The sequence below is a fragment of the Lissotriton helveticus genome, chromosome 3_1 (genome assembly GCF_964261635.1).
Source record: "Lissotriton helveticus chromosome 3_1, aLisHel1.1, whole genome shotgun sequence".
Lineage (NCBI taxonomy): Eukaryota > Metazoa > Chordata > Amphibia > Caudata > Salamandridae > Lissotriton > Lissotriton helveticus.
Window position 1 is genome coordinate 922,431,704 of NC_136061.1, and position 26,922 is coordinate 922,458,625.

A 26,922-nucleotide genomic window follows, 5' to 3' on the forward strand; every position below is an offset into this window, starting at 1 on the left:
GGCGGAGCCTTCGACCTCCAGGGAAGAAAGGTAGAGGCTGCCAGTTCCATGAATCGTCTGAGCACTGGAGGACGCCACATGGCGGAGGTCGACATGCCAGCCCCAGACGTGCTGGGTGAGTGTGAAGAATTGCTCCGCCTGTTGGAGTGGCCTGGGGGCTCCGCTCTGTGCTGATGGAGATCTGCAGCTCTGGCACACCTGGAAAGCGGATACATATTGAGAGTCGGGCCTGGGCTGCTCTGTGGTGGGGCCTCCGCCTCAGGACCCCGAGCGGCTCCCCAGGCATGCTGTGCAGCGCAGCAGTTACCTCGGGCCCGTGCGCAGGACTGGAAGGCTGCCCTGGTCGACCTCCTCCCTGTTGTGCTGAAGGCGATCCCTGAGAGACTGACACCGGGTAAGGAGAACCCCCCTGACCACACTCTACTGAGAAACCATCCCCTCGGAGGGACCCTGGACACTCTAAGCTGGTCTATTCACGGGGGAGATTGCTGGGACAATCTTCCTGGTGGTTGGGCTGGGTTTCCAGTGGATTGGAGGAGGGTGTGTGAGACTTACCTACGCCTCAAAACCCAGCCAGAGTAAACTGCTCACTGACACCACTGGGAGGTCACTTGGGGAGCATACCCGGCCCCCACCCCACTCCCACTGTGACTGCAACGCACCCGCTGGTGCTATGTGGCTCCCCTGTACCCTCCTCGACAAAGAGCCGAAACCGCCAAGGGAGGATGGACCACTACACCAAAGTCATTACCCCCCTCCAGAGGATCAGCAGACCACCCACAATGACACGGACATCCTCCTACATGCGATCCAATCCTCTACGATGGCGCTCGAGGGACAAATTGGTGCGGTGGGCTCAGAGGTATCGCTCCTGCGGCAGGACTTGCGGAACCTGGGCGCCAGGGTCACAGAATCAGAGTCTAGACTGGGAGAGGCAGAGGATACCCTACAAGAACTCCGCAAAGGGATGTCAGACCTACAGTCCTCCAATAAAGACCTTCAGTGGTGTGTCGATGACGCGGAAAACAGGGCGAGACGCAATAACCTCCGCATTGTGGGCTTTAAAGAGGGAATCGAAGGGACAAATATGTCAGACTTCCTTCCCTCTTGGCTCTTGCGCATCTTCCCGAAGGATAAATTCTACGCCGGTTTAGTTATAGAAAGAGCACACAGGGCACTGATGGCTTGGCCGCCCCCAGGGTTGCCTGGTTAAACTTCCTTGACAGAGACATGATCCTCCAAGAAGCCAGGAAACTGGGAGACATCCAGTATGAAGACACAAATATAATGATTTTCCCGGACTACAGCAGGGAGGTACAAAAGCAGAGGCGTAATTTCGACTCAGTGAAGACGAATCTGCGGGAACACAAGATTCAATACATGCTCCTATTCCCTACGAAATGGAAAGTGACATTCCTGGGGGAAACCCACTTCCTCCAATCACAGGAGGAAGCATGGCACTGGCTTGAGGAGAGGCCCATGCTGGGGCGGGAGAAGTTTCCTCTCTGCCATAATCAGGCACTGGTGAAGACCGCCCCACGGACTCCTGACCCTCGAAGATCACTGAGGCCCAGAGGTACCCGCAAGATCGACTCCAGGAGGCCACCCCATATGCTTCACGGGGCACTGGGAGCACCTGACGGCACAGTGGTCGCTCGCTGGACTCTTGCCTCCTGGCAGGCTCGCACACCTTTTGCCTCTCTGACCTCCCTGAATCAGATTCAGAGACTGAAACCAGAGACAGTACGTTTGGAGAGGAGGGTAAGGATGGACCCTCTCTTCACCCCTTGGTTGCTGAAATAGTGGCAATGGAGCAGGATGCAACTACTAACGCTTGGCTTCACAGGGGGAATCTCCGGACTCGCACTCATAAACAAGGGCTCGTAGGATCGACCGTGGAACCGAAGTAGAAGACCAAAGCCTGTGGTTTGGACACATTTCCCCCCGTTCTTCTTTCTCTACTCCACCACTATAGATCTGCGAACTGGTTGAAGACCCCCCCCATTGCATCGCAGAAGAGGGACTGGAAGTAGCTGTAGGCTTGGGACCCAAATAGCCGCTTTTCCTATTTTAGTTTTATCCCTCTTTGTCTCTTATTTTAGCTGTTCCCCTCTTTCTTCACTCCCTCTTTCTCCTTTCTCACACCTTGGTATTTTCCTTTTGCCTGTGGGGGAAGTCCCTTTAAAAGACAGTTGGGGTCGCTGCAGGAGTTTGACATTGTAGCGCACGTTGGGTCTGGGGTGGGAGACAGATCTCTACCACCCTGGTTTGTGGTTTGTTTTGGTTCTTTATGTTTTATTGGATGCGGTCACAGAATTCGGTATACGTGTACGATCATCCACACTCCCCGACTAGGGCACAGTCTACCTCTCCCTATACATGCCTCCTGCCAATGCACAGCAGTTGAATGTGACAGACCCTGAGGCCACCCACTTCACGGTGCTCACCTGGAACGTCAATGGCCTAGGGGATAAGATCAAAAGAGGTTTGGTATCATCATTCATACAGCATGCCCGTCCAGATGTGGTGCTATTGAAAGAGACCTATCTCAAAGGCACGAAAGGCGGGTTTCTTGCGTGGGGAGCATACACGGTCCTGGCACATGCGGGATATATCTCTGGATCTAGGGGGGTAGCTATCCTGATTAAAAAATCCTCACCTTACAAAGTGACATGCACTTGGGCGGACTTCCAGGGTACATATGTGGGAGTGACAGGGACCTGGGATACAAGGAATGTCACCATCATGTCAGTCTATGCCCCACCGAAGCTACAGACTGAGACCTTGAACGGGGTGGTCGATATTTTACTGGGGACACCGGGCACGACATAAATTATTGGCGACGATTTTAATGACGTAATATCAGTTCCCAAGGACCGCTCAGGAGAGCATGCTCACCCCCCCTCCAATTACATACTTATCTCGACTGACCAACACACTAGGCCTGATAGATGTATGGAGACACCTAAATCCAGGGGAGCGACAATATTCGTACTACTCCGGGGCGCACAGGGTCTACTTGAGCCTAGAATGTGTGCTACTCTCTTGGGGCGTCATAGACCATATAATGGAGGTGGAATATATGGCTCGTGGTCTATCTGACCATTCGCCCTTATATGTTAAGGTGGGGGTGCGGTCCCACGGCAGGCGCAGGAGTTGGAGGCTATCGGCATGGGACCTACAGAATACAGAGGTGCTCCAGGGCCTTCGGACTGACACCAAGGTTTTCTTTGCTGAGAATCTGGGATCGGTCCAGTCGGGCGTAAAACTGTGAGAAGCATACAATGGTTCAGAGGGACAGGGCCCAGAACGGGATAGCCTGGGAGAAGAGGAAAGCCTAGGAAGAGTTGGACACCCTGGAAACCCAAATTCTTGCCTTGGAAAAGCAGTACCTTGAGGGTAGAGAACCGCAGGTCCTAAGACAGTTACTGGAGGCGCAGCACCACTACAAGGCTCTAGCAACACAGGAGGCCATGGCACAGGCGACCCTTCATACGCTGTACAAAGTTGGGGATAAGTCGGGAAAGCTGTTGGCATGGCTTAGCCATAAAGAAATGGAATCTCACTGGATAACTGGCATAGTGGATCCCCAGGGTCTGGAACAGAGGAGAGACAGACAAACAGTTCAGACGTTCGCTTCATCCTACCAGCATTGCTATGGTGCCTGAGCCCTGGAGGCCCCACCAGACATTCTAGCTTACGTAGATGCCATTCAGACCCTTTCCTTGGGTGACGATGAGAGGGAAGGCCTAGAATCAGATATAATGGTAGACGAAATCAAGGAAGACATAACCAGATTATGCCCTGGGAAGACTCCAGGTCCCAGCGGCCGTCCTGCAGAAGAGATACACAGACCTCTTAGCAGTACATCTCTTGGTGTTGTTCCAAGATGCATCCCACAAGGGGATTATGCCCTTAAACCTCCGCATGGCCATGATTATCACAATCCACAAAGCGGGGAAACCCCCTAATGATCGTGCCTCCTATCGCCCCATTTCCCTCCTAAATATGGAGGTAAAAATTCTGGAAATTATTTTGGCTCAACGCCTACGCCAGGTCATCACTACTGTGGTACACCAGGACTAAACGGGCTCTCTACCTGGCCGGGCGACCAGAATGAATCTGCGTAAGACCCACAACTGGCTCATGGAAGTACAGGATCGAGAAGAACCGCACCTGCTCTTATCCTTAGACGCAGAAAAAGTGTTTGACACAGTGCACTAGCCCTTTCTAGAAGCCACATTGGTCAAGTTTGGTTTGGACCCAAGTTTAGGCACTGGGTGAGACTCCTCTACATGGATCCCTGTGCAAGGGTCAAGGTTAATGGCAAGGTATCCGGAGATTTCCCCATTAGACGGGGGACCTGCCAAGCGTATCCGCTGTCCCCACTACTTTTTGCCCTCACTATAGAGATAGTGGCTTGTGAGATCCGACAGCGAGGGAGATCCGGGGGTTCTCTATAACACCACCAGACGGGAGGGAAGAAAAGATCTTGCTTTATGCGGATGACATTTTGTTGTATGTCACCCACCCGGACATCACAATCCCTGCCCAGTTTGATCTTATGGGCCGATAGGGGTCGTACTCAGGAGATGCCATAAACTGGCACAAATGGGACACATATAGCCCACAAACCTTGGAGAACTAGTGTACCCTCCCAAGTGCCCTACAGATAGCACGGACCGGGTTCACGTACTTTGGAATTTATCTCAATACTGACAAGAGGCTCCCGTATCAGAAAAATATCCAACGAATTATCACTAACTTTGTTGCAGACGCGCGGAGGTGGAAGGCTCCTCCGCTCACGATCCTTGGCAGGGCGGCTAGGTTATGCCCTCCAGAACTAATATTTTCACCTCTCCAGGCAGACCTTCCTAGTGATGGATACGGAACTACGCTCCCTTTTATGGCTTGGTAAACAGCTGAGGATCGCGCCCTCCACATTATGTCGCAACCAATATAATGGGGGAATTTCTCTACCGGATATCGAGGCCTGCTATTGGGCGGAACATTTGCCCGGGTAAATGAATGGATTCACGCCACGGCAGATCACCCCACCTATAAGTTAGAGAGGAACACTATAGTAACCCGCATGTGCATTTATTATCTCTATGGGGGACGTCTACTCCTGGCCACACAAGTCACACTAGAGATGTGGGACAGAGCATTTAAGACATTGGGTTGGGCACACAAAACAACAAAACAGACACCCCTCTGGGACTGTTCCTGGTTAAAGGAACTCCACAAACTCAGGGTCTTCGAAGGACGGGACTTAGTAGGCAGTCCCCCAAATGAGATATTGTGGCTAAAGGGAAACTCAGACGTTTTCGGGCGCAGCATACTGAATTTGGGCTTCATGCTGCCCAGTTATTCAAATATGCGCAACTGCGTCATGCCTGGCTAGCGGAGACCTCGCTATCTTCCCCACTGCCAGAAACCGCTCCACTGGAAGGGCACCTCCTGCAGGACCAAGTACTCACTAAGGCAGTATCAAGAACATACCGGACCCTAAACAATAATATGCCAGACCGAATTGGGAAACTGAGCGAGATGTGGGAGCAGAACTTGGGTGCTCTAGAAAACGTAGACTGGGAGGGGGCCATGATGCACCACTAGGAGGTGGCCATCAGGTCCCGCCTCCGCTTTCTCCAATATAAAATACTACACAGGGTATACTATGACAGGACCCAACTTCATCGTATGGGCAGAGCTAGTGACCCAAATTGCCTGAGGTGCGGCCAGACGAAGGGAGACTTTTACCACACTATTTGGGAATGTCCTGTAATACAGTCATACTGGGATATGGTAGTAGGGGAACTGGGTAGTGTCCTTGAAGAGACGTTGCCCCTAGACCCCATGTTCATACTGCTGGGCATGCCCGGAGACGCAGATATGGGCCGTCCGCAGCTTATCTTCGCCATGTTGACCCTGGTAATAGCAAAAAGGGACATAGCTGGAACTTGGGGGGGCGGTGCTACTTCCCCAGCTTCGAGAAGTCGGGGTTAGATATGTACATGGCGGCGGAGAGGGTCACATACAAAGCAAGAGGTTGCCCGCAAAAATTCTGTAGTGACTGGGGTATATGGAGGAAGTATTATGGACTGGATGGTGGATTGGGCGATGTTTAGTTGATATGTGTCAGGAAATGCACTGCATTTTTTGCCAAGGGGGCCGGCTGGCCCACCTTCGGGCAATCATGCAGAAGACAGAGTGGGAGAGGTCACTGAAAGACCTGAAGACCGAACGGGATTCTCAGATTCATACAGCCCGTACAGGGGAGGAGATAAGAATGTATGTGTTGAAGATTATGTATGTACACAGTTGTACGATTGTAACCAATTGTGACATGCTTATTTTTGTTGTTTGTTTGACGCAAAATGAAAATAAAATTATATATTTTTTTTAAAACATTTCCGATGTGAACTTTTGCACATATTTCCATGCACGACAATGTTGAATTTGATTCTCAGAAACAACTTTGTTTACACATCTAGCTTTCCACACTTAATCAAGTTGCCTCAAACGTCATGTACAAGGCCTTTTTATGCACTAGGTACAAAAGTTGTTCTATCTTCATCCGTGGGGTGACAGTGCGATCTACACATCCATAACATTGCTAATCTGCACATACATTGCAAGCCTGCTTTCTATTATAAATAACGAGCATCCCGATTACCAGAGGAGGCACTTCAGCTGACACTGAGGGTCCCTCCATGCTGAGACTTCACCATGCAGGGTTCGGACATCTCTGTGAGTATGTGTGTCCAGTTCATGACTAAGATGGGCTACTACACTCTCTTTCACCAGGTAATAGGGGTGTATCGTCGCTTGGGTGGATTCTTGGCTTCATACCTACACATATTCTAGTTAAACTTAGGGCTGGGTTTTGCATAGTAGGAGTAAGTCTGATTACTGCCTTGTGTATATGCCTGCATATATACACTGTTTTGGCACTGTGGTAGAACTGTATCTACTATTTACGCTTTTGGTGGTTGTAATCACATTCCTATGCTTCGGTCTACTGATTATCACAGAACATGTATTACATACAAGAATAAGGTTGGTTCAATAAACATATCGAAAACATCCCACTGTGTCTTTTGTATATTTCTTCGAGCACTAGTAAGCACAAGTGACTAAATGAAAAGTTTGGATCGGTTTCCATGATCCCGGAGGGGTCAGAGTTCCCATGTTTAGTGGTTAGCCAGAAACTATCTGCTCCATGGTAAGGTTAGGGGGGGCTTATGGTGGTACAGTAAGCTAGCTGGTCTCTAGGCCAACTTATTCTGTGGGGGTGCATAGAAACAGTCTAGGCACCTCGCCCTAAGTTTTTTGTCCAACAAATGTACATGTCTTACAGATTGGTAGGAACTACACAACAGTATGTGTTATGCGTGCAAGTGTGCTGCTGGTCTGGCCTACTGGAGGTTATTCTTGCCTTATGGACAAGGGCACTAATAGCATATGGATGGGAGGTATTACATATGGCAAATTGCAGGCCCTGGCATGCTTCTATTAAGACACCATCATTGGCTGTGGGGACTCGAACTGTCTGAGAAAGCCGCTAACCCAGTCATACCCAGTGGCAGAGACACAAAACACGTGCCACCACACCTGTTCGAAGGGCCTGACATGATGCACGCAATTCTTAGCATGTGGGGTGGATCCGTAGCAAAATAATGGAACTGATATTTGAGGTAACTCTTGTCATAACATTTCCTTTTCTCATTTTATATGGGGTATCAATGGAAAAAAGACTGACCCGTGTATACCGGAAGGAATTTTCTTTAGAGTTACCCATGACTGTGGCTGAAGTAGCCATGGCAAATATCCACCACTGTCATATTGTATGTACTCCTTGGCATAAGGGGCTCACCCATGAAACAATGGTGACCTTGGTATAGTGGAAGTCATTTCCGATTTCAGACATTTGAAAAAAATATACAAATACAAGATCTACTCCTAAGAAAGTACTGGAATATTTCATTAATGCCCTGTAAGGGTCTGCAGCTTTTAAAAAATATGCTCACAGACGTTTCTAAAAATTTCCAAGAGAGAAGTCTACTCTCCCTTTAATCATCTACAATAAAAACAGTTAAGTTGTGTGTTTTTTGCTGGAATTTTTCGTATCACACCGCACCACTTGCATAGATCTTTTTCCATATATAATGGCTATAAGGTTAGCTCTGATCCCATTTCTGGAAATGCTTGTCCTGCCCTATTGCTGGGAGTAGGACTGGCTTTAGGGCAGTGCGACTGGTGCAGCCGCACCTGGCATTGACTTTGATGGGGGAAGCCGTGTTTAACCCCTTGAACGCTCACCCTGCTGTGCGAACGTTCTACACAAACGGGTGTGTTCCTGACGAGCTCAGCTCGTCATGAGCACACGAGCACCGTGGCTCATGACGAGCTGCGTTTGTCATGAGCACCGGGGCGCTGTGCGCGCCCCCCTACTCCCCCAGCACAGCGGGGGAATCCACCCCGCATACAAGGGGTCTAAAATAATTTTTGTTTTAAAAGCACATGAACTTCCTTGTGCATCAGGTGGTTTTCAGGCAACAATAAAAATGCCAGTATAACTGTGGTGATTAATGTTCCTACTGGTGAGAGTCTGTCATTTTGTGTAGTGGCAGTTTTGGCTTCTCGTAAAGTAGTGTGGAGGGTTAATGGGCCTGCTGCAAGGAAAGTGTACCATGCAGATCACAGAACTGAATGTGAGTGAACTAGGATTAGCACTATTAAGAAATGCAAATGTACATCAGAGAGGCTATGGAGCGATGAGGTGCACTGTTGGAGAGTGGTAGTGAAGGAAATCATGGAGAAGGAAGTTAGGAGGGAGGAGAGCGCCAAAAAAGACAGTCGTAACAGCACCCACCAGCACTCGAGTCGGCCCAGGCTGGACATCTTAGCCACACCCGAAGTTCGGGTATAGTTGCGCCCCTGATCGCAGACACATTCCATTCTTCATCCAAAGGTCTAAGCACATATTGACTTAAGGAAAGGAAGGGTGGGTGCAGAATTAAGTGTTCAAGAATTGTATTCTTTACCGTTAAGCTGGATAGGATTCCGCTTAGTTGAGAGTCGTCTCTTGATGTCAGATACCTCCTGGCATTCTGGTAGAAATTAGTTAGCTCATAATACATATATACAGGCCCCTAAAAGAAAAAAACGACAAAATGTATTTTGATATTTTGGAACAGCACATTTTGTGGATAAACAATTGCGCCACAAGAAAAATGCAGCATAGTGTTGATGCACATTCATCCATTATAAACTCAAAACCGAGAAATAGAGACCAACAACAATGCAAAAGCTTTACACTGACAAGTAATATAAATAATTTCACAGAATGGTGATATAATGTTGAAGTCTGCCTACAGTTCTCACAAATAAGTATCTACGTAGAAATGCTTCAATCACCTTTTCTGCCCTATGTACCCTACCATAACAGTTCAAACAATGCAGAGTTTCTGACGGTTCGGCATTACTGCTCAAAACGTCAGTGTGCTCATGTTAAATAAAAAATGAAATACTTTGACAGTGGAGAACATTCTAAAAACAGGGACAGAGCAAACAACAGACTGTCCAGAGATCATATTGAAGATAATGTTTTAGGGACAAATTCCAATGCACCTCATAATTCAATCCAAAAGGCTTATTTTGTTGAGATGGAGGTGTCAGTTGTAGGCTTTTGCTTGGCCCTGGCAACTTGGCGCTGGATGTATAGATTATTTGTGACCTCCTCAGTAGTAAAATTGTAAAAATAAAATAAAATAAAAGTGCTGGGGCTCTTGTCAGGAGGCAGCTAGCACCAGCCCATTTGTCCTGTTAGTCCTGCCTAAAACAGAACCACAAAAGTGGGGAGAAGATGTGGTGTAATGGCCAAAAGCTGCCGACTTCGGATCTGGGGAACTAGGTTCAAGTCTCAGTGTTGGTTCAATTTCCTGTGATTATGGGCAAATCCCTGTGGCTACAATAAATGAACGCATCCATAACTGGTGCTCATGAAAAGGGCCGGTGTTTATGATTAATTTCCGGTGCTGAGCACCGGAAACCACAGGCGCAAATTAAGCACTGGACCTCCTTTAGTACCAAACTGTGCTCAGTTGGTCTTGTGCATTAACCATAGTGTCATTGTGTTTCGGTACAAATTGAGGTCCGTGTGTCTTTCTTTGTGTGGCTCAGTTTTTCCAAGTCCCAGTCACTGTGTCCATGTGCCTACAGTTTTAATTTAACAGTCTTCTTGTACTTTTGAACTGGTCTCCTTGTTCTGCTATCAGTATTTCGTGGTCAAACTCACTGTGTCCCAATCAACTCATTATCTATGTTCGGACTAGTGACATGTTGGTTTCCCAATGTAAGTGATCCTCCTATTCCTGTGTACCAGCTTTTCAGTCCATTGAACATGTATTCATTTGTTCTCCATCATAGGGTATCTCCATCTAAAAAATAAGGGTCTCCCTGTCTCAGAGATGGTGTATTAGATATTGGTGTATAGATTGTTGCATAGCCATTGTCATCCTGTCTTCTTGCCCGTCTCTCTCTGTCCCATGTAGATGCTTTCATTTTAATGGTTTTCTTAGCAATTCTTTTTCCAGGAACGGTTTGGGGCTATTTTAAAAACATTGGTTTTTTTTTTAGAAAGTCTTACTTATCTTGCTTGTTTTTCGCTCCTCGGTTGTGTGAAAAAAACTGATCTGGACTTTAAATCGGTGCAAAAGTCGGTGCAAAAGCCTGACAGCATCTCAACTGGGCTTATGCATGATTCTATATCTAGGGGCACTCACTGTATGAGCAGAGTGCAAGGATATGAGTAGTCTATCTTTTAGGTTTAAAAGTGCGCCTGTTGGTTCCTCTCACAGGCGTAGAAAATTTGTGGAGGCTGGTCTGGACTGCAATGGCTTTTCACTATTGAAGAATGATATTTCAGTTATGGGTTTGTTAATTTAGAATTGCTCCAGGAAGATATTTGCACCATCAGGTGACAGAGGATGAATTTGGAATTCCCAGCCCAATTTAAAATAAATGTGAAGTTTTGGAGGAGAGGGTAGGCTTTGGGTTCAATATCGAGCATCATTAAGGATCAAGGAACAGGCACCCACAGCTGAGGAGTGGGGTGCAAAACTGAGATTTAAATATTTAGACAAGAATCGTGCCAAGGACAAATAGTTTTGTTGAGATACATGTGAAAATGTCCAGAATTCGTTTTTTTCAGGAGACAAGCAGATAGGCCCTTTCAATTTGGATTATTAACTCAAACGCAACACACATTGGAAAGTTCTTTAGGATTTATTTTCTTACAGGGGCAGCTCTTCCGCAAAGGCAGAGGTGTGCCACCCCACTGCTTTGCATCAGTGTGAATAAAGGAAAAATAAAACAATAACTCTATGCTATCATTTTATTTTTTCCTGCTGCAAGCTTGTCGGGGCAGGCTGGGCTGCTCAGCTTATAGAGCAGGGGAGGATTGGTGAGCACTCTGTAAAGGGTGCATTAATGTTTGACCAGCCATCTTGGATCATCCAAACGATCATGCACACTTGTCATGTCCTCCGTCGAGGCTGAGTCACATCGGGGTGGAGAACATGCTCAGGCTTCCAGTCCCTTATGAGCACCAAACTACGGTGCTCATGAAGGAAGTGACCCAATTAGGGCCACCCGGGTCACTCGTGACCACCTCTTAGCCTTCCATACAAATGAAGAGTTGGTCAGACAGTAGAGAATACAAACCAAGTATATTTATTCAGATGCACTCGAGCGTCGTCCAGTCTAACCAGCCTCCTGGGATTGCTGCAGAGGGACTGACTTCAGCAAGCATGGCGATACATTTTGTACAATTCAGAACCAAAAAAAGACACACCCGGACTTGAAATTTTCAGTTGGTTGCAGTTGATCAAAGGAGATACAGAAGGAGGAGTTTTGATCCTGAACCCGGTCACATGCTATCTCGATGCCAAGGTCACGCTGCCTGTGCCTGCCGCTCTAAGGGTTGGAGCAGGCTACTCTAGTGGGAAAGGTATGCACTAATAAGAACAGTGTATTCATTAGTACAGCAAAGCTCAACATTGGAGAAAAAAACCATAGCAGCTGCTTTCAGCTGGGGCAGAGAGACAGAAGTTAGTTTCGATCATAGCTCAAAATGGAGGTTGAACATAAAATGGTGCTGCCAATGCGAACTGAAGACGTACAATGCATAACCAACACAGCTAAAGCATTTTTATTCCAACAGACCCTCCTTTTATCATTCGCTAAACCTTTTTATTATTACCTAGGAATGAATAACAAGTTGCAAAGGAAAGAAATAGCACCTCAGCATTCAAGGATACCTTTGTCAATTTCCATGATCTCAATTTGTTTCTGCAGCATGATCGCAGCATTGGTGTCGTGAACGGATATTTTTGGTCTATGTATCAGAGCACGTATACAACAAGCCAGAAGGTAGGGTGCAAAATCAACATGTAAAGATAAGGATCTTCCAACCCCACGTTGTTAGCATATTCCAGAACCACCCCGATAATATCCAAGTACCTGTCTCTTGGTGTAGGTCTGAGGACAACCTATGCAATTTTTGTATAGCCTTATACACATTGGGGGCATGGTCTGGTTTGTAAATGCAATAGCTACTGCCAATAATGTGACAGGCCCCTCCCCGATCAGCAAGGATGACATGAACACCATCCTGTTTCGTAATGTGATGAGCCTCGTAGCCTGGAGCTCAGCAGTAAGGTTTGTCAGTATCCCAGCTGTTGTATTAATAACCCCTTCCACAACTCATGTGAGCTGACGAAGCTGGACACTATTAGCCATGGGGCCCCAGAATGGTAGAATACACCCCTTGTAGCATCATCAAACTGCTACCAAGTACTATCTGTTTGATCTATATTATCAGTGTCCACAACCCTCCTGACTCAGGACAAGCATACACTCCTATGTTGCAAACGATGGTCTTTATGGTAATTGGGAGGGGCAATATACACAGGGGGGAAGAAGAAAAGAGGCAAAACCTGCCAGACTACCCCCTCTGGAACAAGGCATACGCTTGGGAGCCACAGACAAAATAGACATTCTGAGGCAAGACTCAGGGTGGACTATTAAGCGTTATCAGCTTGTAAGTAAAGTTGCATTTACTTTCCCCCCTTTTGCCTCCCCTGTTCCCTGGACACAGAAACTAGCTGTGGTGTTAACCACGGACACAGGCATAGACATGGGTTTGTCCTTACTAACGTTAAGATCTTGGAAAGATTGGAAGTACTGGGAGGTGTTGAAACTTCAGAAATCTGCCATCTCCATTCTAAGCAATGTTCCGTTCTGTATTTTATCATGTATGCTCATACAAGATGTTGGGGATAGGGTACCAGACATCCTATTTCCTTGTATTTCCATCACTGGAGTAAACCCGACGTTATATCCTGTAGCACAGTGCATGAATCAAAAGATGTCATAACCTGAGTAGATGATTGGAAATTATAGTGCACCATAACGAACAATTGAAACCACCCTTCACAACTCCCAATAAATGACAATGGCAGGGACAACAAATTACCATTCTTATGAGTAAATGGAGGGAAGCAATCCACAAACCCAGCAATTTGTTGTATTGGACACATCAGGAGCTTGATGAAACATTTGCACAAACACATTATCAGTAAAGATTTTTCAATGTTCCCCTTTGTGAGGGGCCAAAGTAACCAACATATGCTATGGGGGAGTGGGCGTTGTACCAAGCAAGGAATGTAAGGATAGGTTTCCTCTAGGAACCAAGCTATTCCAAGTACTATTATTAATGCAATCACAACTATCAATACGAAGACTATTTTATTCTTTTTGGACCAGCCCGCCTGCGCTAGTCGGGATGATGCAAATGGCTGTTCCTCCACCTCCGCCTTAGGCCGACGAAACGGATACATTATGAAACAAGGGAAAGGGAGTGCAATAAAACTGAGGGCAAGGCCAAGGGGAAGTGTTCCCAGTGTCCATCAGAGCCTCACTGGTAGACTCCTATTGTTCATCAACGTCGGTGCGGTTGAGCACTGGCGGTGGAGCTGCTCAGTCCTAGTTCTCGATTAATCAATCCCACATCGTCCAGGATAATCCCCCCCTCAAAGCTGGAGCATATTCAAGCTATACTGTTAAATGTCAGAACAATGCACCAATCTCGCCTCACCCTAAACTAACACCGTTGGTGCAGTAACAAGGCACACCTTAACTTGTGCAGTCCCGCCCTGACTAGTCGGACTTCTCCTTTGGTGCAGTATTCCTCAGCCGAGGGCCCAAATTATACCTGGTGACTGCACGAACAGAGGGGGTCAACAAACAGTTGTTCTTCAAGGGCTTGAGTTTCTGGGGGTGTACCTGCATTTAAAACATCTTTGTTTTCTGCATCTGTTTGGGTCCATGTAAGTTTGGCGTCACTAAAAGGTATGAACCAAGGCACCTGCTCAGTTAGTCCCAGAGACCATCCCTCACCAACTGGTTGTAGGGTAAGGGCAGGGACACCCTCCTACAATGGAAGGCATGGACCCAGTTCTTACAGCCAGAAACATTAATGGCAGTGTGTGTTGCCAGCAGGACCTGGAGGGGCCCCATTCAGCGTGGCTCTAAGCTTTTCTTCTGCAGAAAATTCTTCACCAAGACAAAATCGCTAGGCTGGCTGCACTGTACGTGCCCCTCTGGTGTAGCTGGTAGAGCCTCCCAGACCTGCTGCAGAATAGAAGCAAACTTTCAGTTACCTTGCACAGGTAGTCGGTCAATAAAGTGTATTCAATTTCTGACAACCTATGCTGGTGTGGGATGCCACAGACATTTGCAGGGCATCCGAACACGACCTCGTAGGGTGACAATCTTGTTCTAGAATGGGTTGTTCATGTTGTCAAAAGAGCAAATGGTAAAGCATCTGGCCACTGCAACCCTGTTGTCTCATGAACCTTTGCCAATTTCAGTTGGAGAGTACCTTTGTACTTCTCAACCAAACCTGCTAACTGGGGGTGGTTTGCAGCACGAAACTTCTGCTTTATGTGCAAACCGTCGCATATTAACTGGAAAACCATGGCATTAAAGTGACTTCCGTTATTTCTCCAGATCCAATGGGGCAAACTGAAGCGAGGACGGAACTCCTACAAGAGTACCTTTGCAGTTGCATTGCTGTGTTCCCTTTAGTAGGGTAAGCCTCAACCCATTTACTGATTAAACAACCACCAACACATACTTCAAATTATTGACTCTGTCCATTTCAATATAATCGATTTGAAGGACCTCAAAAGGGAAAGTAGGAGGTGCATAATTGCCAGGTGGTGTAGGGGTACCTTTGCCAGCATTGTGCATCATGCACACAATACAATATTTTACTAAGTGAGCAGCCGTCTTTGGGATATTGTCATTTTGCCATACGAGGTCTAACAGTTTGCAAATACCCTTAGCACCGATGTGAGCTGGGCCAATATCCCTTGCAACTACAGGAATAACATATGCATCTGGCAGCATCCATCTCGGTTTCCCTGACTTGTCAATCCAACATCCCTCATCATTCAAGTTTTCTGTACTTTCCAGCCACACTGCTAACTCCTCCACCATGGCCTTACTCTGATTCTCCTTCACATTTTCTAGTGTATCCTCAAACATAGTGACCTGGAGCATCCACCTAGCGGGACCTGCTACAAACATTGTTTTCATCTTAGTTGGGCCGTTTTCTTAGCTGTCTGATCCGCAAAGGAGTCCCCTTTGCCCACATTATCAGTAACCTTTCTATGAGCACTGTACTTTACTATGGCCAATTTCTTAGGGAGTGTCAGAGGACAGAAGTCTATGTATAAGAGGACCATGCTGAATGCGTGTGCCGTGGGAAGTAAGGAACCCTCTCACTGCCCAGAGCCGCCCAAAATTATGGGCGACTCCAAAGGCATACTGACTGTCTGTATAAATATTGACAACTATTCCCTCACTCAATTCACAGGCTCGAATAAGGGCATCTAACTCAGCTGCCTGGGTGGACTGATAGGGAGCCTGTGGTGTCTCAACTACGAACGCAAGATGGTAATTGCTTATGCTGTAGTGGTGGTGCCATCTGGTAATTTGAAACAAGAGCCATCAACATATAGTTCCCCTTGAGGGTCAGATAAGGGATCATCAGTCAGGTCTACCCGTCCTTTCGTCTCTTCTTCGTCCGGAAGATACAATCATGTATGTCAATCTCATCATTCTCAGAAGGCAGGGGTAGTAACATGTCTAGATTCAGAGTGCCCCAGTGTTTGATCGTGATGTGTCGTGCAAAGAGTATTAGCTCATAACCTGTCAGACGTGCGCTGATGAGGTGCTGCGTCTTCATCTTATTCAAAAGTGTATCCACAGCATGGGGTACCATAACTGTGAGGTCAGTATCAAGTGCGAGTCCAGTCGATTGGCTTATGGACCACTGTTAGACAGCTCAGGAGGGCTCACACAACAGGGTCAAGCACAGCAGAGAAATAAGCACACAGTTGTTGCTTATCCCCAAATGTTTGTGTTAAAACAGAAAACGCACAACCACCCAGCTCATGAACGTACAACATTAAGCTTTTAGCATAATTAGGGGTACCAAGTACTGGAGCCTGGCAAAGCGCAGTTTTTAATTGCTCAAAAGAATGCTGACACTTAGGCGACCAAGGCAGGGGTTCATGCGCATCTTTTAGTGTAAGCGCAAGCAGGGTCTTAATAAACAACCAGTAGCCAGGTATCCACTGCCTGCAATAGGAAGTGATACCTATGAAAGCACGCACGTCTTTCTGGGTTTGCAGAATGGGCATTTTAACAATAACACTGATGCGCTCAGGTGTTAATCTCCTACCCTCCTTCGACAGTAGGTGACCTAAGTGGGTGACCGCCTGTCAACAATGCTGAAATTTGGAAAGGGATACCTTGTGACAATGGTCAGCTAAATGGAGCAACAATTTAACCGTATTATCTCTGCAACCTTATTCGGTGTCCGAGGTGATGAGCAGGTTATCAACGTTTTGGAGCAATACCTTACCTGTGGGGAGTGACAAGGAATCCAGCGGACCTTTCAATGCCGGACTATAAATGCTCAGACTTTCTTTATAGCCTTGAGGAGCGCAACAGAATCCAAAAATTCTACCAGTTAGGGTGAACCCAAACAGATACCTGCTGTCGGGATGAATGGAGATTCTAAAGAAAGCATTTTACAAGTCAATGACAGAAAATAATTTGGCAGAAGAAGGAATCATTGTCAAGAGTGTCGTAATATCAGGGACCACTGGAAACTGGGCAATCACTATTTTGTTAACTTCACACAAGTCAATCACAAAACAATGAACATCTGCATGATCATCATTGGAACTCAAAGGCGTCCTTTGGAGAATAGGAAGAATAGGGCTGTTACAAACATTAGGGGTTGTCTCCTCAACCACTCCCTTCTCAATCAAATCCTGCACAATTTGCATCAAAGCACGCTCACCTGCCTGAGGTATTTTACTCTGGGGAATGCGGGGTAAAATAGCACCTTCCTTGACACTTATCAAAAAAAGGCGATATCTGCAACAAACCCATATCTGTATCACCTGCGGCCACAGAGTGGGTGGCACACCCTTAAACTCCGCAAGAAGAGGTGCATCTTTAGACAGACACTGTGTAGCGAGCACAACATTTGGACCCGTTGTCATGTAGACACCCTCTGGAGAGCAGTAAACTGTGGCATGCAACTTCAATAAATCCAAACCCATCAAATTTCCTCCATAATTTAACGTCAGAAATAATCAAAATAATTCTGATAAGAGCGACTCTGCAAGGCTACAGTTTTCTGAGCCCTGTCTTGGTCACCAGTTCCATGACCACGTCCATGAGAGCTTCATCCTCTAGGAGCCGCCACCTTCTGCGAAAGCAACAGACACTCGCTGCACCAGTGTCCCTCCTCTTTACAATATGCACACCGATTCGCCCCCAAATGCACGGTATTATTGGGCCTGCTGGTGCTAGTGCATGGAAGATGTCGAGCCATACCACCTTGTCCTCTACGGTTCCCCCTGTAACAACAGCTTAATCTTTAAATCTTTGTGTTTCTTTTCAGTCTTCTCCTCCTCATTTTCCCTGTGCCTATAATAATGTACCTTATTCAAGATAACGGAAGAGGAATAGGTGGACCAGGTGCTCTCAGAGGCCTGCAATCAGGTTGAAATTTCAGGAAGCAAATTGGAAAGGAATCTATTAACAAACAGCCGCACATCACCTTCAATCGACAAATCCTGTCCACTATAGTCTGAGAACACACCCTCAAACTGAGTGAAAAGGTCAGACACTCTCATCCTTCTTCTGGCAGCAAGCCGATAGCTTGTCCCAGTCTACTTTTCCTCGGAGGGATAATAGATGCATATACGTAATATTGCGGCCAGGCAAAGCAAGTATCTCCACCCTAGGCTTATCACCTGGCTTCCGGTCCTGATCCCAGGCTTTAATTTGACCCCAGGTACCCCCCAATTCCGCAAGAAGATCCTACGTTTGTTCTTGTCTCCACATATCAACCGGAACTAGTAAACCAAAGAACATTTCAATATCAGCGAGCGTCATCACTGTCGAAGAGGCAGCTTCGGTAAGCTCCTTATAATAAGCGGTAGGATTTTTCCTAGGGTCAGGTAACAGTCTTAATGGATAAAACTTCACTCCTTTTCCATGGAGTGTAAACCCATTGTTCTTGGAAACGAGACTCTACCCATGGCCTTGTAACATGATCATGCTGATCCCTTACCTCCGGCATCTCTGGATGGTAGATGGGATGTACCTCCCGCATTGGAAACTGAGTTAACGGGGTGGGGCTGTTCCCAAGCAGTCTCTCTCAATAAGCAACCAATGTTGCAACGTTAATAAAAACATGAGCAGGCTCCATATCAGTAACACACACAATACCTAATATCGTATATGACCTGCGGCGCTGCACCCTGGAAATGCTGCTCCCACAGACCAATCAAAGAAGCCAACATATGCTTAAGGGCAAGTTGTTGTACAAAAGGCTCATAATCTTTTATGACGCATCTTACAAACCATAAATGGTGTTACGAGCCTACTGTGCAGCCTGATTAGCCACCACCTGTTTCTCTGCATCTCCCACATCAGACCGGACCAACGTCCATCTCATAGGCTCCTTAAATGTTGTCCAATCTCTATCCCCAGGGCTGCGTACCGGTGTCCCACTACTCAAGTGATGTCGGGGAATGAAGGAACACAGTGGGGGCAACAACAGAGGGAGCGGCCACTAACATCATGGTCGGCTGGGTCGTGGGGGTAAGAGCTGGCGATAGAGAAACCGAAGCAATAGGTGTTGCTGGAGTACTAACAGTCACAGTTGCCACAGATGGCGAAAAAGGACAGGAGATCCTGTGGCCAAAGCAGTCTGATCGACAATAAGAGAGGCAGAAGCAGCAGAGACATAAGAACCAGGCACCTGGGCCTGGGAGGAAATCGCAGGATGTAGCCTCTGCTGGGCAATAAGGCAGTGGGGGTCGAGTATCTAACAAGTGCTCCACAAAAGAATCATTTTCTTCTTGGGCCACATAGGATTTATCAATTTGAAGTCGGAATCTCCTATCTTTACGTTCAATCCCTACCTCTTGCTTTTCTTGATCAGGCACTACCGCTTTCTGAGTCACTGTTTGCATTCTCCCGTTTCTGGTCTCTTTCTATGGTTTCATTCAGCTCTGTTTAAACTCCTTTTGCCATGTTCTGAGGGGAATCAAACAGACTGCCTACTCCTTCTTGCAAATAACTTCTCCTGTAAAAAGGCAATTTTCTGTTCATCAAAAGTGCCAGTCAACGGCCACTGCAACTCGACATTGTTCCTCGTATATTTGTGCCATAGCGTACTAAACATAATAGGGCAAAGGCCATGCTTCACATACATATCAAGGTTCGGAGTGCCTTCCGAAGGCGCTGGCTGACTTTCTTCCAGCAGAATAACAACAACAACAAGAAACCAAAAAAGGGCTCATCCGAGGCATTTTCAAAAGCGGCCAAATTAGTTATATTGCATGGCAAAGTGTTCACAAACACTTTGCATCCAAATCGGTCCTCAGATCGTACCAAATGAAAACCAAAATCGGTCCTCAGACATTCCCAAAGACAAACCAAAATGGTACCATATCTCCAAAGAACCAAAACAAACTCACCTGGTGCACAAGGGCCAAACAAATTTATTCTCCACTACCAACTCTCCAGACCAAAAGATCTAAGGGTTTCGACGTTCAGAAAACCAGTCGGGATGAACGCTAAAGGAGGAGGCACCAATCAGTCAGACAGACAGACGGGGCAGCTGCAAGTTAAAGAACTCCCTCGTTCAGGGATCCCTGGTCCGCCGGTCTGACCAGACGATAGTCCCAACCTCCCCACCCATCTGCGGGCGAGGTTGGGTCACACAATGGAGTCCCTGTTAGGGCACCAACTGGAGGAAGTGACTCGATCCAGGACACCCGGGTCACTCGTGACCACTTCTCACCTTCCATCCAAATGAAGTCAGTCAGACAGGAGAGAATACAAACCAAGTATATTTATTAAGATACACTCAAGCAGAGTACAGTCTGACCAGCCTCCTGGGATTGCTGCAGAGGTACTGACTTCAGCAAGTATGGCGATACAATATGTACAATTCAGAACCAACAAAGACACACACGGACTGGAATTTTCCAGTTGGTCGCAGTGGAACAAAGGAGATACAGAAGGATGCGTTAAGATCCTGAGACCAGGCACATGCTATCTCGATCTAAATTGGGGAGGTTCAAGATGGTTTATCTTGACCAAACCCTCAGAACAGCAAATGAATTGTATTCTGTCTTTTCACTTATTATCCCTTTTAGAATTATATACTCAACATAAAGCTCATGGTTACTTCTTCAATCAAAATTTATATTCAAAACAGTACAGTAATGCACATTAACATTCTACTCATATGTATTAAACGTACATTTCTTAGAAGTAATCACTATGTACAATGTAAATTTCCTTTTTCATAACATATTACACAAACATTTTTTTCATCATTATACATGTAAAACAAGAACAGTATTCAAACTCCATCAGTGATAGTTGCTTTGGTGTTGGTTGGCCCAATGCATTTCGAGACCTGTGGTCTCTTCTTCAGGGGCCACAGTAGCTAAAGGAAATTAACTAAATTGTGTAAATATTATTGTGTATTGTTCATAATGTAGTCATTAGTTGATGAATTAGACTGCAAGCCCTTTCGAATCTCAACGGACCATGTGCTGCCATACGTGCTGCATGCACACGTGTTCATTCATTCCATAAGTGTGTGTTTGTGAGTATTATAGTTTGGTAATAGTGATAATATGATCCACACTGTGAATATCCAGATTAATGTGCATGAAACCCATGGTGGTTCATGAGTGAGAATAAAAGAGGAGAGTAAATACCGCGTCTGGTCTGTCCCGGGAGAAGGGAGGCAACTATGTATCAGATTAGTTCTAAAAAACGAAAGGAATAAAATTAGCTAAAAACGTGACAAAGTAACTGTGAATAGATCACTAACTGAAACTATAAATGCATAGGAAACTACCTGTTACTGGTAGATAACTGTTATGTGGGTTCTTAATTTAGCGATGCAAAACGAAAATCTGTAAAGGAAAAAGTACTCCGTTACTCATGAAGTGGCCTCAAGACGAAACGGATTGTGAGCGAACGCAAACTGAAAAACTAAGAGTCTGAAATAACTAAGAGTCTGAAATAATAAAGTTCTCACCTCGTAATGACAGTTATGTCTGGGATCTTATTAGGAAGACTGCTTACTCGTCTGAAACTAGTTCGGGACCCGCATTGGAAATCGGAGATTTGAACTCACCAATGCGACGATGATGCACACTGGAGATAGCGATAGGACTATCTGAAAATTACGGGCGCCATCTTGACTGCCTCAATACATGTATACATGTATAGCGAGTACTTAGGAGCAACGAGACTAAGCTCGTGGTTGTATCTCAAGAGCTCATAGGTGCTCAAAAGTGAGCAGGTTCCTATTCTAAAATCCGTTTGCGACGAGTATCTACCAAGGTAAAAAGATGATAGCCATAAGTGGAAATATCTAAGCTGAAACGGTGTATCAAAAATATCTATAACGGACGCCATGTTGAACGAAACCGGAAACGAATGTCGTAAATAATAGACATTCACAATACTAAAAATCCTAAGGCTAATACAAATAATGGAAATTACTCCCGATTAAAGAATCACATGTACATCTGAAGGAGTAATCATGTCCGTAGTGTATTGATCCGAGGGACGCAAAAGAACGCAGTATAGTGATAGGTAAAAATAGGTGTGAAAAATGAAATAAATGAAGAAGTGATAAAGAAATAAAGATAGAAACCCTCATGCACAGACATTCCTAAAGTTTATGCGACATGAATGTAGTTCTATCTGATGTGGGAACTTGTCATGTACACTGTGAATGACTGTGTGTATATAACCAGATGTCTATATCAATGCTCCTTGAATAAAGGAGTAAGTAGGCTGAATCTCAGTGAACTTATTCATATAAGGGACAATGATTGCTTTTACATAAAACAGCTTAAATCTATTTTATCATTCAGTCCCTGTGGTTCCATTGTTTGGAATTTCTTAATGAGTAAAACTTCTCGTTGAGACAAAAGCTGGCTGGCATTCCTACCCTCTTTGTTGGTGATCTTTTCAATTACTGTAAATCGGCCTTGGGCGATGTTATTTTGATGCTTGAGCCAATGTACTACCAAATTAGAGTTGGTATTTTTATTACGGATCATGCTTTTGTGTGCCCCTATTCTTATTTTAATTTTTCTTTCAGTTTTGCCTATATAGAGGAGTCCACAAGGACATTTTATACTGTAAATGACCCAGTTTGAATTGCAGTCAGCGGTAAATCATAATATGATTTTTTCTCCAGTTCTGGGGTGCATTATGTGGTTTTGTTGTATCACGTTATTGCAATGAGTGCAGTTGTTACATCTTCTCATGCCCTTGTGATGAGTTTCATCACTTTTTTTGGATGAGTACAACATTTCTTTCAGATTATGACTTCTGGTGTAAGCGAATATAGGTTTTTCAGAGAAAATTTGATTGAAATCATTATGTTTTTGAAGTAATTCCCATCTTTTGGTAATTCTTTTTTTGATACTTGCTGATCTGGTTGAGAATTTGGATATAAAAACAATGCGGTTTTGAGCTTTTTTTAGATTTTGATTGAAGTAATTATTTTCGATCAATCTTTGCTGCGCGTGTGATTGCGTTGTTAATGCATTCTTCAGGGTAACCTCTTTGTGTAAATCTTGTGTAAACGGTTAAGGCCACGTTGATATGCTTCTGTTGTAGAGGCTATTCTTCTACTGCGTAGTAATTGTGAAAACGGAAGATTGTTAATGAGTAGGGGAGAGTGAAAACTGTTGTACATTAAAGTATTGTTACGGTCTGTCGGTTTGATGAATGTTTCTGTTGAAATCTCTTGGTCTGTTTTTTCGATTTTCAAATCTAGAAATGACAGTTCACGGACATTGATTACATGGGTAAATTTGATTCTTCTATTTTGTTGGTTCAAGATTTTGATGTTATTCTCTAAAGATGCTTTAGTGCGTGACCAAATGAGAAAAAGGTCATCAATGAATCATCGATTTTGATTCCACGTGTTGATTTTGAGAATATGTTGTTCCTCAAATGCTGCCATGTAAATATTCGCATATGTTGGTGCTCCCGTGAATCCCATACTGGTTCCGCTTATCTGGAGGAAGAACTGATCTTTGAAATAAAAGTAGCTGTGCTGGAGACGGAACATAAGTAGTTCTAACAAAAACACCTTGTTAACTCCAATTTGGTCCATTTGTAGTAGTGTCCATTCAATGGCCTCCATGCCTTCTTTGAGGGGGATGGAGGTGTACAAAGATGTAACCTCAATAGTGCACAAAATCCATTGAGGACTCTGTTGTGTCAAGGTTATTGAGATAATTCCAAATATCTGTAGTATCTTTAATGTTAGTCTTCCATGATGTTACAAACTGTTGAAGAAAATGGTCAATGTATTTGCCAATAGGTTAAAAAGTGATCCTACTCCTGAAGCAATAGGACTGAAAGGAGGGTCTTGAGGATGTTTGTGTATTTTAGGTAAGTAGTCAAAAAGCACTTTATTCGATTAAATAAAAATCATAAAAGTATACTATATAAATACATAAAAAAAACATCATACAGAGCTATTAGTTACTGTACATTTAAAATTCATTGGCAATACATGAGGATTGTGCTAACACAGAATTTACACAATTATCAATAATATTTCATATTTCATTATAAAATATATGTAGAATGAAACAGAACCTGGAAATTAGATCGTACTATCAGGTATAGGGCAAACATTTACCCCAGCTATACTCGTCTGGAGTCTCTTCCGTCTAGCACGGATTGATGCAATCAAAAAATTGGCTACACAGAACATCACCCGATGATTTTCCATTAATTGAAGAAACAACAATGCAGGTTTCAACTGTAAAAAACCCATATCCCTTAGGAGGGGCTTAATATATTTTGCCCTACCTTCCGAGAAGAAGGGACAAAAGAATACAAAATGTATCAAATCCTGATCGGAGAAATTGTCACATTCACATGGTACATTATCCATTGGGGTACACCATTTCTCATAAATACCCAGCAGAAAATGTGCCTGATTAAATCTGAATTTGGTTAGCAACCAGCGTGATATGGACGTGTAACAATAGTCAGATATGGTTGCACTGACATTGAAGTAATCAGCATAAAATGTGACCTTACTGTAGGTTTAGAGATTTCAATCGACTCTCTTTCCATTTCTCGGATCTTAATAAAATTAAGTTTTACCCAGTTGATATCTTCTTTATTCAAATTTTCCGGGTTTAAATATAGTTCTGGTCGACCCAGAAGTACTGCGGTTGTTTTAATATAGGCCAACCATTTAATATCAGCCACTCTGTCCCGCCCCAAACAATCAATAATAATCTTATGGTTCAATGTAAGTTTGGGGTTAAGCCAAGTTCTAATCCATAAGAAAAGCGGCGCCATGTTTAACATGTCCGCAATATATCCCATTCCCAACTCTGAATGGACCGCAAAAGATGATGTAGATTGGGGGAGGCCCAGGAGCGATCGCAAAAATTTATTTTCCTCTCTCTGTATCAAAGATAAATCTTTATAGCCCCAAATTGCTGCCCCATACCTGGCTATTGCTATTGTTTTGGCTCTATAGATCGCCAAAATTGCCTCAGGAGGTTTCCCACCCAATCTTTTCGCAAAGCCTAGTATTGCAGCCGATGACCTTTTCACTGCCACTCTTTTATTGGTAACTTGGGGGGCCCAGCTACCCAGGTCATCATACACTACACCAAGATATGTGAAGATTTTTACTTTGGATATTACTGAGCCATTACAAGAGAGGGTCTTGATGTTGTTCCTGCCTTTCCCAACGAACATCACATGCGATTTCTCCATTTGTAGTAGTGTCCATTCAATGGCCTCCATGCCTTCTTTGAGGGGGATGGAGGTGTACAAAGATGTAACCTCAATAGTGCACAAAATCCATTGAGGACTCTGTTGTGTCAAGGTTATTGAGATAATTCCAAATATCTGTAGTATCTTTAATGTTAGTCTTCCATGATGTTACCAACTGTTGAAGAAAATGGTCAATGTATTTGCCAATAGGTTAAAAAAGTGATCCTACTCCTGAAGCAATAGGACTGAAAGGAGGGTCTTGAGGATGTTTGTGTATTTTAGGTAACATATCACCTTGGTCGTTTAGGGTTTCTTTGAGAAATAAATTGTTTAGTTTTTGTTGAAATCCAATCGATATTTAAGACATTTTCAAGTATAGATTCTAGTGTTTTCTGAATCTCTTGAGTGGGGTCTGAATCCAATTGTAAATAGGTTGTTTCATCTGTGAGATGTTCTGTCACTTTTCTGTTGTAGTACACTGTATCCATAATGAATAAGGCGCCGCCTTTATCCGCACGTTTAAACGTGAGATCTTGCATAGTGGAAAGTTTCTGTAGTGTTATTTTTTCATCTTTGGTTATGTTTGGTTTTCTTGATGTTTTGAAGTTTAATGACTGAAGGTCTTGTAGCACTAGATTTTCAAATAAATCTATGCGGTATTTACGCTCCACTTTTATTCTCACTCATGAACCACCATGGGTTTCATGCACATTAATCTGGATATTCACCGTGTGAATCATATTATCACTATTACCAAACTATAATACTCACAAACACACACTTATAGAATGAATGAACACGTGTGCATGCAGCACGTATGGCAGCACATGGTCCCTTGAGATTCGAAAGGGCTTGCAGTCTAATTCATCATCTAATGACTACATTATGAACAATACACAATGATATTTACACAATTTTATTAATTTCCTTTAGCTACTGTGGCCCCTGAAGAAGAGACCACAGGTCTCGAAATGCATTGGGCCAACCAACACCAAAGCAACTATCACTGATGGAGTTTGACTACTGTTCTTGTTTTACATGTATAATGATGAACATTTGTTGTGTAATAGGTTATGAAAAAGGACATTTACATTGTACATAGTGATTACTTCTAAGAAATGTATGTTTAACACATATGAGTAAAATATGTTAATGTGCGTTACTGTACTGTTTTGAATACAAATTTTGATTGAAGAAGTAACCATGAGCTTTATGTTGAGTATATAATTCTAAAAGGGATAATAAGTGAAAAGACAGAATACAATTCATTTGTTGTGCTGAGGGTTTGGTCAAGATAGACCATCTTGAACCTCCCCAATTTAGATTATAGTTTACGTAGGGATAGGTAGCCCTAGGATACCCAGAAGCACGCCAAAGGTGAAGATTTTTTAAAAATACATACATTAAACTTTAGTTCATATCGAATAAAATAAGGTGTGCTAGAGACAACCTTGAACTCTA

The 26,922-nt window shown here is 44.5% G+C and overlaps 1 protein-coding gene across 1 annotated transcript in view; it reads right to left on the reverse strand.

Moving 5' to 3' along the window:
• The window catches only part of TMEM30B (transmembrane protein 30B), a 186,702-nt gene that overhangs the window by 81,408 nt on the left and 78,372 nt on the right, over positions 1–26,922 (reverse strand). Inside the window, exon 4 of the mRNA XM_078681265.1 lies at positions 9,048–9,155. Within this exon, the coding sequence (XP_078537391.1) occupies positions 9,048–9,155 (108 nt within the window). The remainder of the gene's footprint in view (positions 1–9,047; positions 9,156–26,922) is intronic.